Source organism: Lissotriton helveticus, chromosome 1_1, assembly GCF_964261635.1.
Source record: "Lissotriton helveticus chromosome 1_1, aLisHel1.1, whole genome shotgun sequence".
In the NCBI taxonomy this organism is placed as follows: domain Eukaryota; kingdom Metazoa; phylum Chordata; class Amphibia; order Caudata; family Salamandridae; genus Lissotriton; species Lissotriton helveticus.
The window spans coordinates 1,085,693,107-1,085,706,872 of NC_136057.1; the positions used below are offsets into that span (position 1 = coordinate 1,085,693,107).

General features: G+C 46.6%; 1 protein-coding gene across 2 annotated transcripts in view; it reads left to right on the forward strand.

The window, feature by feature from the left end:
- The window catches only part of CAPS2 (calcyphosine 2), an 887,654-nt gene that overhangs the window by 160,387 nt on the left and 713,501 nt on the right, over positions 1-13,766 (forward strand). For both annotated transcript variants that reach the window (XM_078678143.1, XM_078678133.1), the window contains exon 2: positions 10,234-10,322. In XM_078678143.1, coding sequence (XP_078534269.1) covers positions 10,248-10,322 — 75 coding nt within the window. In that variant the 5' untranslated portion in view covers positions 10,234-10,247. The remainder of the gene's footprint in view (positions 1-10,233; positions 10,323-13,766) is intronic.

Consider the following 13,766-nt stretch of genomic DNA (forward strand, 5'->3'; position numbering starts at 1 on the left):
TGGAGTAACAAATTATGCGCTCTGTATGAGGTAATAGAGCAATTAAATCAAATACTGCCAAGCTGGTAAGGCTCAATCATCTCCCCAATTTATAAAGGTGGTGACAGAAGGAGCCCAGACAACTAAAGGCTTGTAACGCTTCAAGAAGTGGAAACAAAGTACTATGCTTCCCTGATCCTTAAAGATTTGGTTGACTGGTCCGACTCTAACAGTGATTTTTTTTTTTTTGAAAATCTGTTTATTAGCATAGTAGTTAAAGCAGTCACAAATACTTCCAATCCCGGAGGGATACAGAGTAATACACATATAAGGTTGCTTAGAACATATAAGTGCATAGTTGTCGTTATTTTCAGTTTGTTGGTGACATTAACCGTCACATTTTATGCAAACTCCTGTCCAAAACTATCCCTCCCCCCACCCTCAACAAAGCCATCCGACACTCACTTAACAATATATAATTGATTAATCAGCAGACCGGGGCACTCAGAGAACCACAGCGTATGGCTCTATTCAAATGTCCACATAGATGGAACTAGACCAATACAGAAAATATAAAATGGGGGGGATCCCCCTCATCTTTTTATAGCACACCATGGTTAGTGACAATGCATGTCAGTCCGACCAAGGACACATTTATCGTGCAATCGAAGAGGCACTTGTATCCTCGTCATCCCCGTCTCCCTCAGTTTCAAACATACCTAATATGGTATACCAATCCAGAGAAATTGGTTTTTTCCTCAGTCCCCTGTATTCCTCCCTCTGCAGTGCAACTCCCTCCGCCTTTCCCCATCTCACCACTTCCGCTCTCCACAACTCCGGGTCAGGAGGCCTAGCCGACTTCCACCTCATAGTGATGGCACGTTTCGCCAGCAACAAGGCCAGATCCGCGAAGCGTGTCGCCACGGTTCTAGTGCGCTGTGAGGGCCCCAACCCCAGTAACGTGCCTTCCAATGTTGGGGATCGGGTCAAAGCACCCGCTTCCTGGAGCGAAGCATGGACCGTGGTCCAGTAGTATCCTAGTTTGGGGCATTGCCAAAGCATGTGTAGTAGTGTTGCGTCCTCGGTGTCACACCGGGGGCAATTACTGTTCGCATCAGGAAACATCATGTGTATGCGGCGTGGGGTCAGGTAGGCTCTGTGTAGAAGCATCGACTGAATAAACTTGAACTTGGGGTTCCTAGCTACTTTTTTGGGGAACTGAAGGATACGTTCCCATTCCTTATCCCTCAGGGGCCTACCAATGTCCACTTCCCATGCTGCTCGGAGTGGCGACAGATCGAAAGCCCTCCCCTTCTTAATACTAGCAGTGAGCCACTTAGTAAGGTGGGCGCCCGTGCCCATCAGGTAGTGCATGGTGATGAGAGGATTCGTAGCTGGCTCCAGTCCCCTAGGGGACCACTTATGTGTGATATAGTGGCGAAGGCCAGAGTGTAGCAGGAAGGTGCCCCCAGGGACTCCATGGGTAGTTCTAAAGTCTGCAAAGGACTGTAGGCGTTCTTCCGCGAACAGGTCACCCACGTGCGATACTCCTGCGTCATGCCATTGCTCCAGCGAGGCCGTCGATAGAGTCCCCGCAGCCAACGGGATACCCAAGAGCGGGATCGTGGGGGCATAGGACGACCCAGGGGATGTGTACTTTAACGCCTTCCGCCAGTACGTTATCGCCAGTTTGAGGAGAGGTGGGACATCCCTAGGTACAATTGAGTTGGGCAAAAGTAACGTGTGTATTCTCCCCAAATCATGATCCCTGTCCGTCATGTTAATCTCCTGTAGATTGCGGCCCGCCACCCAGAAGGCCAGCCACTGCAATTGACACGCATAGTTGTAGGCCCTAAAATCAGGCAAACCCATGCCACCGGCTTCAGAGGGGAGCTGCAGCTTGGACAGACCTACACGCCTGCGGCCGTGCCCCCATACCAGTTCGGTGAGTAGAGTGTCCAGGGCCTTAAAGGTGGCTGCCGGGATCAGGTGTGGCAAGTTAGTGAAGTGGTAGAGAAGGCGGGGGAGCATCACCATCTTGGATATCGCCACTCTGCCAGGTATAGAGAGTGGCAGTGTGAGCCAAAATTGTATCTGCGACTTCAGAGCTCTAATGGCCCTCCCAAGGTTACCATCGATCATCTGACCTGCTTCCCTGTAAATCTGCATCCCCAGATATCTGAAGGTGGTTTCAGCTATCTGGAACTCGTGGGGGGCGAAGGGCAATGGAGCAGTCAGACCAGCGGCTGCAAATGTGAAGCCATATGATTTGGACTCGCTTATGGTCAGGCCTGAGATCGACCTAAAGACCTCAAACACCTGGGCAACAGGGCTCAAGTCGCTCCTCAAGTCTCGGAAATATAAAATAATATCATCCGCATAAGCGGACACTATATGCGCCGTCCCATGTCGCATAACGCCAAACCGGGGGGCCATATGGCGGAGCTTACAGAGCATCGGCTCAAGGGCAAGGACAAATAGTAGGGGGGAAAGTGGGCAGCCCTGTCTGGTGCCCCGCGCAATAGCTATAGGAACTGATATATGACCTGAGGTGCGCACTCTAGCAGTGGGAGCTGTATACAGCAATCTGACCCAAGCGAGGAATTCGGGGGGTATCCCAAATTTCGACAGTGTGTCAAACATGTAATCCCATCTAAGGGAGTCAAATGCTTGTTTCAAGTCCAGTGAGATGCAGCCTTCAGAGCCCGTGCCCTCTTGATCACCGAGCATGAGCTGGGCTAGTCGCCTGAGGTTCATGGCTGTATTGCGGCCCGGGACAAAACCACATTGATCCGAGTGGACTAGTTGAGGTACATATTGCACGAGCCTTGATGCTAGCACCTTGCTCAATATCTTGGAGTCAGTATTGAGAAGGGACAGGGGTCTATAGTCAGCCATCTGAAGCCCATCTTTATTAGGCTTTAAAAGGGACGTGATTAATGCCTGTATAGACGACTGCGGTAGGGTGGTCGTTCGCAGTGCTTCCAAGTAGATAGCGTGTAATCGCGGGGCCAGTAGTTCTATGTATGTTGCATAAAAGTCGGCCGGTAGGCCGTCCGTCCCAGGGGTCTTGCCCTTAGGAAGGGCGCGTATCGCCTGCTTGATTTCAGCTATGGTGATGGTGCGCTTAAGGTCTTTGATCTGCCCCTCTGTAAGTCGAGGCAGGGCTAAGTCCCTCGTAAAGGCCTCGAATGCGACCTCTGGAAGGGGCTGTGGGGGACTGTACAGCGCTGTATAGTATTCCCTGAACGCAGTGTTGATCCCAACCTGGGTGGTGACTGGATGTCCTGCTTGGTCCAAGATTCTCAGAATGGGGCGGCTCACTGGTGAGTCCTTTAATAGGCGGGCTAGGAGAGGACCTGCTCTATCTGCCTGTGCATGCTGCCTGTTCGTATATTCCCTATAGTCTAGGAGCCTCAGGTCTTCCAATAGCTCTGCGTGTCGAATGTGAGCCTCCTGTAGTGGTGTGAAGGGCGCATGCGTGCCGGCAGCCTCACTTTCTAGGGAAGCCAGGGAGCCCTCTACCTCCTTCAACTGATTAATTATCTCCTTTTTCCTGCCCATTCCAGCGGCCATGGCCGCCCCCCTAAGACAGACCTTAAATGCGTCCCACTCCACTTGACGGGTGCTGGCAGTGTCCACGTTTGTGGAGAAATATGTTTCTATAGCGTCGGACAGGGAGGCCCTGAACACTGAGTCTTCAAGAAGATCTGGGGACAGTCTCCAAGTAGGGATGGGGGCCAGCCGCCTGCCCCACTGCCATGTGAGTTCTACAGAGCTATGATCGGACAGGGTTTTCCCCATGTGTTGGGCCTTAACAATTTTATCCGCTACGGAGCGGGAACAGAAAATGTGGTCAATTCTAGTATGAAGCTGGTGTGGTGGGGAGAAAAAGGTATATTCCCTCTCCTGTGAGTGTGTACTGCGCCATACATCAGTCAGGTCCCAGCCCTCAGCCCAACGAACAAGAGCATCCGCTTGTTTCCTACTCTCAGTCGCCTGTAAAGGGGGATGTGACCTATCCAACGTAACATCAAGCACAGCATTAAAATCACCCCCAATAAACCATCGATGGTCAGCCCACCCCGCCAGCACCCCATTCACTGTCAACAAGAACTCCGATTGATTAGAGTTCGGCGAGTAAACACAGCCAAACACAACAGCATCCCCGTCCAACATCCCCCTCACAAATACATATCGGCCCTCTTTATCAATTCTATGCTCTAACATCTGAAAGGGGACAGAGCCACGGAACCAGATCGCTGCCCCCCTTGAAAATGCAGAATAAGAGGTAGCAAATAACTGTCCCTTCCATTTTTTGCGCAGCTTCACTGCTTCAGAGGCGTTCAAGTGTGTCTCTTGCAGGCATGCAATCTGGGTTCCCCTACGGTTGAGCTGGGCCAAAATTCTATGGCGTTTCTGGACTGCTCCCATGCCACGCACGTTCCAGGTGCACATTTGGTAATTGTTAAGCGGCCCCATATCCAACCATGTGGTGCGACTCAGTGAGACTCCCAGGGCCCCATGTCAATTTTGCGTTGAGATAAGGTGAGTGTGTCGTGGAAACAAATAACCCCTTAACAAAAAGGTCCCCAAGCCAACGTGCCCGGGATCCAAACTGTGGTGCCCAACGTGGGCACAAGTCATTGGAGTCCGTGTGCAGACCGGGGGGTGACAGGCCTCTGTCGACTGTCATTGAACGGTCTGCATAGGCTCGGTAGTCCTCGACAAAATGAGTTCCCCACGCAACCCACCAATTGCGAAAAGAGGGGGAGGGGGGGGGGGGGGGGTTCAAGTATACATTACCACCCGGAGGGGATCATATTTTCAGCAAATCAGAACTCCTCCGCCATTTGGGCTGTAACTTTCGGGAACAGCGGCAAGCTGTCCATGGAGCCGGATACCTCTGTATGGGTACCAGTGGTGGCGGAGTGCCTGTCGCTACGTGCTTTGGCGTCATGTGCTGCTAGGGCCTCCTCCGTGAGCTGCTGCCGGTGAGACGACGATGGGTGGCTTGCCATTCGAGCATCAGGAGGATGCGTCTTCACTGGGGGTCCATGGGAAGAGTGGAGTCCAGGGCCTGAAGTGTTGTGTCTTCTGTCCGATGTGTCTCCGCGTTCGTTGCGGTCGTCCCCCCGGTGCTCCCCGAATGGGTCCTGTGAGGTCGGCGGTGTCAGAGTGACCTCCATCCATTCCTCTGCCTCTTCTGGTGACTCGAAGAAGTGGGATTTATTGTCGTGCATGATTTTGAGCCGAGCAGGGAACAGCAGCGCATACTTCATATTTCTGTCCCTTAACTTGCGTTTGACACCCATGAAGGTGGACCTGGCGCGCTGTACAGTGGGCGTGAAATCAGGATAGACTGAAATGTTTTTATCTTCAAATCGTATCGGTGCTTTCTCCCTGGCCGCACGTAACACAGTGTCCCGGTCTCTGAAATGAAGGAGGCGCGCGATCAGAGGACGAGGGGGCGCCCCTGGCTTGGGGGGCCGAGGAGGCATCCGATGCGCCCTTTCCACGCTGTACAGTGCAGTGAGATCTTCTTGGCCTACTAGTTTCCGTAGCCATTCCTCCACGAATTGGGTGGGGTTCCTCCCCTCACTTCTCTCCGGAATGCCCAGGATGCGGACGTTGTTGCGGCGCGCACGTCCTTCTGCCTCATCCACTTTATCCCAGAGATGTTTAAGCTGTTTTTCCACTCCCTCCAGCCTCGTGGAATGCTCCGTCTGTTGTGGCACCAGGTCATTCAGTGCCAGTTTCTGCTCCGCCACCCGTTCCGCCAATTTGTTATGGTCCGCCCTTAATAGTGATAGGCCCGTCGCCATGTTGTCAATACGCGATTCCAGGGCCTCACGGGTCGCTCGTATCTCATTAAGGATAAGGTCCAATTTTGCGTCCTGGGACCCTTTCCCAGTCGGCGGGATGATGTCCGCGTTGGAGGAGGCCAGCGGGTCCTCGGAGCCCGTGGACTGCAGGTCCGTCGCAGCGCCTTGTCCATGAGTCCTGCCCCTTGGCTTGCCCATGGCTCTTGTCAGCAGGGTGGCGTCGGAAAGGGCACAGCAGTTCGCCGCCGCCCTCTCTCGTATCTGTTCCGGGCGCCGGGCTGTGTTCGCCGCAGGGCCAGGGAGTGAAGTCACGCAAGGGTGGGAGCAGCACAGGTCCAGGGCCGGCAGTTAGCGCGTAGAATCCCTGTCCTCGACGTCAGTTGCAGAACAGGTGGCCCACCCAGGGAGGCCCCGAGTGCAAAGTCGTCTTTATCTTCTCGCAGTACAGATGAAGGAGGTAAGGTGGCCTCCTGCCAGTGTCCAGTGAATCGGCTTACGCAGGTGCACTCTAGAAGTCTGGGCCAGTGCATGGTGGTAGGTCTGCAGAGCGGCTTCCCTCTCTCTCGCCGTTGTCCTAGGCCAGTCGCTCCGCCAGTCAGGTCCCGCAGTCCACCGTCCCTTGCACACCGCTGGGCACACCGCCCTCCGCAGGGGCGTTACACCGCGTGGAATCCTAGTCGCGGTTCAAGCAAACGACCAGCGTGTGGGCCAGAGAAGCTCCTCCTGTTCGGGCCCCAGTAACAAAATGGCGCCCAAAAAAACTGCTAATGAGGCCTGCAGGGGGGGTCCGGAGCAAGCGGCGCTTGTGTCCGATGTTCGTCGCTGTCCGCCTCACAGTCCCAGGCGGCGCAGCAGGTAACGGGCGTCTGGCCCTCCGCAAGGGTTCAGCCGGTCAGCCAGAGAGGAGAGCCTCCGCTCGATACGCAGGGCACCCAGCAGGATGCCGTGTGGTGCCCCGCAGCGTAGGAGGGGGCCGCAGGGTCGCCGCACTCCTAGGACACCCCCCCACAAGCGAGGTCTGCCGCCGGTGTCCGCTTCAGAGGTCCGGCGCGGAGCTGAACTGACCGCGCCAGAGGGTATGGGGAGGCCGGGGAGAACGTCCACTCGAGCCCGGGGCTTCACCCAATGCAGCAGGCCGCTTCCAGAGAGGTCGCACCGGGCGTCAGCAGAGCGGGCGGACAGGAGAAGCACCGCTCCGCTTCCAGGATAACACCCCCGGGGACCTCCGGTGCAAGTATCAGGTGGGTCGCGGTGGGGGAAAGCAGGATAATCAGCGCAGTTTGAGGATTACGGACGGAGCTCTCGGGCTACACGTCCACCATCTTCGGCTTCAGGCCACGCCCCCCGACTCTAACAGTGATACTGGCTAACCAAACAGGATTCAGAAAAAGGATCGGAACTATCACAAAAATACTAGCACTCTTGCTAGTAGCAAAGAAAAGTAAACGGAACCAGTAAAAACGATATCCTGCTTTATCGACCTGAAAGTGGCGTTCAATAGCGTGGATCATAGTAGTCTCTGGAGAAAACTACGAGCCTGTAATATCCTGGAAACAATTCTGAAAGGAATACTGTTACTTTACTCAAATACATGCATTAGAGTTAGGCTGGGAGACTGCTCAAGACTATCAAGAGAACTGATCACAAATGCCTCAAACAGGGATGTACCTCTGGCGCCATACCTTTTTAACCTATATATGCCTGACCTGACACCTCGAGTGGCCCAGATTAATTCCCACCCGCCGCACTTGGGAAATCTAACATTATCACATCTGTCGTATGCAGATGACTTAGTGTTGATGAGCGAAACAAAAGTTGGGCTTCAAAGATCCTTGAATGAAATGTACATCTATGTCACGGCCAATAACTTTGAAATTAGCACATCGAAAACCATGCAGATTTGCAATCGTCCAACTCCCCCATTGACAATCTGATTAAACTAGAAGGCGTTAGAAGAAGTGACCAGCTAAAGTACCTGGGAGTTTACATCGACAGCAGACTCGCGTATCAAGTGCAAAGAAATTACATTTCTCAAAAATCAAGTGCACTATTATTCGCATTTACCACACTGGCCCAAAAATTAAATGGACCATTATATAAGCCACTGCTTGCGGTAATAGCGGCAAAATTGTTACCGACAATATCCTATGCAAGTGTAATCCAGTACGGAAAAGATTCTGCACTTTTAAATAAGTTTCTGGTTACAACGTATAAACGTTTTTTCCAACTGCCTAAGTCTGCCTCATCATCGCAGGTACATTTAGAATTTGGCCTGACTAATGAAACAGTAGGTAAATTGTACTCGATAATAAAGTACTGGTATAAAATAAAACAAAATTTGGTTCATAGCCCAATCAACGAGGCTCTATGGGAAGAAGTCAAAAACAGTAAAATAAAAATCAACATATAACCAGGATCTGTTCAATGCATTAGCATTAATCAACTCTGTAGAGCTCTGGAACAAAAACCTTCACTTTGAAACATTTAAACGTACACTAAAAAAAGTTGCAAAACTTAATTCTATACTACTGGAAAGGAATACCTTCAATTTTAGATCTCCTAGTTTGATGGTGATCAAAAATTACAAATGTGTTTAACTGGCCACCTATCTAGGCCTCACCTTTTCAACTAGAACTAATAAACACCAGATGGCAATCCGATTTGGTCAACTACCATCACTTGCCGATAAACCATCTTGGAATTATATCGGGTCCATAGTATGTAGACTCTACAGTGGAACCAAAGAGGCCTTTATTCTTCTAATCTGCATTTGCCCACACTTATAGAAAGCATGTGTCACTTTATTGAAAAAAGCTTTTCTTGCTAAAGGGACCAGGGTTGTAGAGCATCAATTGTACAAACTGTGGACCCATCAGACTGGCAGCTGAATTTCAAACTAATAAAATATTTAAAATTGCATGATCTCATGGTTAGAACAACACATCAGGAAATACTTTAAGAAAGAAAGGGGAAGAACAACTCCAGAAAAAAGAATGACAACCAAGGCACTCTGGACTAGAACATTCAGCGTTTAAATGATCATAGTAACAGGATTTTGAGAGCACCTTAAGGAGATCTGTCTTTAGGCACAGGTTAATAGGTTAACATTTTAATCCAACCTACTACGTATCAAGCTTATTTGCACTTTTTTTTTTATTAATCTTAGAAGATAACTGGATGCACTTTTTTTGCAATGATTTTAAAACTGTGTTTTACACAGAGGTGTTATTAAATATTAATCGTTCTATGTGTAATTGTGCTCAAATTGTTAAGGTTTTAATTAACTAAACCATAAAATGTACTTACTGATAAAACAATAATTTATTACTCTCCCTGAAAGCTGGAAAGTGTGTGATCTTAGCAGAGCAAACCTTTTGTTGATGTCATCTTTAGAAAAAGAGCTTAACACTTTCTTGCACAGCACATTGGTCCCATAAGCCCTCCCCGCCCCCCCCGTCCTAAAAAATAATATTTTTTGTTCCAGAGGAATCCATAAACCTTTCTTTGGAATCATTAACAAGTTGTAAAAAAGTAGTGAAGGTTTAAGCAGAAGGACCCCCAAACATAAAGAAAAATAATAAGACTCACACGGGAAGGGGATGCTCTATGAGAGGGCGAAATCCTCAGCAGTTAAGAAACTCATTCGTTTAACACTGTGAACTGCTCGAAGATTTTGTCAAATATAAATCCTATGCATCCTTATTGATTTACCTTGTGGATCCATGCGTAAGTTGGTTGTATAGGTTTGAACATAATGCACAGGACATATATTCACAAATAGAAACCATGCATTTTGTGGTCCCTGAATTGACTGCACTTGTGTGCCTCGCCTAGACCTTCGTATATTACAGGCCACTCATCTTTCTAGTTTGATTGCCTGCGTCCAGGGGTTCTTTCTGTACAAAGATCTGTAAGGACAGCAAGCCTCAAGATGAATGATGGCTATACTCGACCAATCCCCTGAGTTACTACATCTAAATAAGAGATTTCTACTGATTGTAAAAGTCAGATTCGGAATAGTAGGCGAACTGCTTGAGACCCTTTTACATTTTCACAGTAGGCCCCTGCATTGATTCACCTTTGTCTTGGACTACTAACCCCCGTTGGGGGCCTACACATGTCAACAGTGGTAAATGCCACTGAGAATTGATCTGTTTTTCGCCATGTCTCACTTAGTGCAAGGCAGACACCCAATGTAACGCTTATTGCATACATTGTATTTATACATAGATTAATTTGCATTCTCACAGATTATATTTGCGATTGTGTTGGCGCACATATTTGAAATCTCCTCTTCTAACTTTCCTTTTTCTTCTTTTAATAACATAGATCTTGTTTAACTTTGGGTACATCCATTATTTATATGTATTGATAATGAAAGCTAAAATAGGAAATATAATGATCATTGGGATAATTTTTTCTTTTCAAGATAATCCTACAGTAATGGATTTGGAGATCAAGGGCACAGCAGCAACTCCTAGAGGGCAAGCTCAGTTTGCGGGGAAGAAGCCTGTCAAGGTAGGTGCAGTAAACTGTAAATTCAAGCGTGTTTTGCTTTAGCTCTCACTTTGTGTGTTGCATATGCCAAGTCTTTAATTTGTGCCTTGTAAACTAAGTGAACGCTTTGTATAGAGTGAACCATTTCTCCTGATTCTAAATAGACCGTTTTTTTGGCTTTCCAAATGGAGCATATGTCTTGAATATCCAAACTAGAGGTGCTATATAATCCATAGATAAGCTGTTGGGTGCCAGTAAAAAGAAGTACTATGCTGCTGCTTTAAACTTTATATGTAATAGTCATTTGGAGTAGATTATCGATGGTCAGTTTGAGAGCACATGTGGAGGGGCGCCTTAAGACGTGCTCAAATCTTTCAGAACTGATTTTTAATATGCTTCTGGAGCAGAGTAATACATTAAAATTAATTCAGACCCCAGATGGGAAGCATATCCAAAGTACTATATGTATGACCTTTATGGACACGTACAGTAGGAGATATTGCAGCATCATACAATGACCACAGAAAACTGATTTGTGGTAGTACAGTTTTGTGAGTAAGCCTACTATTATTAAGAAAATCGTCAATTTCAAAGTTTGTATATTCCACCATTCTAGTCTTTCAAATATATGTGACAAGGATACAGAGTGAAAAAAACCTACATGCATGGTTTCCCTCTAAATAGGATCCTAAGTTTAAGATCTTGATTTCAACATAGCCGAAAGGCAGTATGCACAAATAGCATAAATATGTGTTAGATACTTGTAAATGGCGGAAATTAAGATGGTTCAATTGGTACTGAGATGTCGCAGTTTGTACGCCAAGTAAATAAAATGACGGTTTAAATTAGGTTCCTCAGTGCACACTTGTTGCTACGTTCTTACTTTTTCCTGGAATCCTTGAGACCATAGCACTGTTATTTTCTCAGTTGCTACCAAGACATTTGTAAATACTTTGTGCCCATTGCATATTAGTAATAAAAACAGAGACTATACTATTGAACCTATCCTTATCCGGGAGCTCGTTTAATATTCAGATAACTGTGATTATGCCAGATAAATTTACCCCCCACCAATGATGTTCTTTGCGCTCTACCAGTCTAGTCTGTCTAGGGCACAGACCCTCTCTAGGATGAGCAAGAGTCAGTACATCTTAGTAGCAAAATGGAGATTTCAGTATTCTATTTTACAGTCGGATGTAATCCCATGGTTCGGAACTGCTGCCTATTCAGAATGTATTTGCATTAGTTAACCTGTTTTACCACTGTATCGTTTGGATTATGAGAAAGTTCTGAATAAGTTAGACCACAGATCTGTTAATAGCAGTCTTCCACTGTGACTGTTCCTTAGCTAATAGTTTCTGCAGTCACAATTTTGCAGCTTAGATCTTGGTATTAAACAAATGTGTTTTACAATGTAAACAGAATACCCAAAACCGTATTGAAAATTAGCCCTTTTCGACACAATAACTGCACCCAACAGTACCGTTCCTCTTAAGGTTACTTCTGTGATGTGGTTGTTTGTCTTCCTTTAACATAAAACTTGCCTCAGTCTTCTTACTACTTATGCCTTGAAGGCTTCTCTCTGTATCATCATCCACAGAATTCAAAGAAACCCCCATGTTCCTAGCATGATGTTCAACAATGTTTCTTTGAAAGGCCTAAATTTGATAGTCTGTTCCACAAAATGTGACGATAGTTGTCCCCTTGCAACTTCTCATCAACCTTTCTCCCTAAAATACAGTGGTTGCAAAGAAAACCTGAATTTTTATTAAACATATGTCAGTTGCAGTGTACAGTACAGTATTGGCTGTCAATTGGAGATATAAACACAAAAGGCAACATATCCAACTCTGTAATCCCCTAATCTGACAATTATTCTTGATCTCCTCTCCTTGACCCCATTAATCATCAACAGCCCTAAATCCCTCTGTTGTAGCGCATGTTATCCTCCCTCCCCCATTCCCCCCTCATAAATCCCTATACGTATCCCATTAGTGCCATATTTTCTCCCATTTGCGTGGGAATCCCCTGCTCTCGTACACTATATTTTCTGCTGCGCTACACCAATCAAGATCGGCCTTCCATTGACCCACCTTCGGGGGAAGGGCAGCTCCCCATGCACTGGCAATATTCCTCTTGACCACCATTGCCGCCACCAGTAGCCACATTTTCGGATATTTCGGCCATGTATGCTCCCTATTACACATAGTATATTCCATCTAGGATCTACGGGAATTTCCTGCCGCAGGACCTCTGACATAACTAGTATTACTTTCCCCCAATATTGTTGACAATTTTATATATTTTTAGCACACCATAACGTCTTAGGCTATATGAAGAAAACATCTCACTAATAATGCATATTATTTTGGGAATTGAATTGTACATCTTTGTCCATTTCAATTTAATAAGCATTGAAAAAACAATTGGTCAGTCCAGCACACACACATACATTCATGCAGTTAGGGGTACAAGGAAATAGCCACTCATTTGTACATTCACAACATGTGATACAGATGCACACAACATGTAGGTATGCACACATCGATGGAAGATACGCCTATAATTGGCCTTTATGATGGTGACAATCCGTTTTGTCTTAATTTTTGCTGCTTTAAAGTGATTTAATGGTTTGTTTGTTCTAAATTAATTTGTCAAATTTTGTTGCAATAATGGTAACAAAATACAATGTGTTCTTCGTTTTTTCCTTGCCCTACAAACAATAACAAATACATATGTAGAAGTATCAAGTGCATCACTGTGGTCTCTTATGGGGAAACCTTTAACTGCCTTTGGCAAAAGAAAATCCGTTATGCCCTCCTCTCAGTCATGGATTCATGTATCTTGCATTTCAGTGACTGATCGACATATGACTTCTATGAGCACATAGACCTTTTGAACCTCCTACGCAAATCAAAATGATCTGAGCCATATCAGAATGGTAGAGTAGAAAAACTCCATGCTGTGCCTAATACTTAACGTTTTTGAAATACAACCATTGCAGAAGGTTTTTTTTTTTAACTGCACAGTATTCTTTTACTGTTTGTTTGGATTAGATAAATTGCCAAAGTGTCATCCATTAAGTAAAACTGTAAAAGGTCAATTGAAATGGTCACATAATTTGGGTTGATCAATTGAGTTCAACTAATTTCTCGTGTAAGCAGATGGTGAACATTTACCACTTAAAGGCACCTTCAGAGGTTGGCCCCCACAGTATCCGCAATTAGACCCTTAAAACAGTCCTAGAGATTCATTTCCCCACTTAGTCAAAATGGATGAAACCTGTCATAGAGATGAGAATGGTCCGCATAGAACATGCATCCTATCTAATCTATCGTTTATAAATGCTATTTGTAAGTTAATTATAGTTATTTCTTCTCAATGAAATTCTGTCAAGGCACACATTTTATGCTATGGAAGAAGATTTTTAGACCTTGGTTGTTATTTTACGTCAACATCATGCTA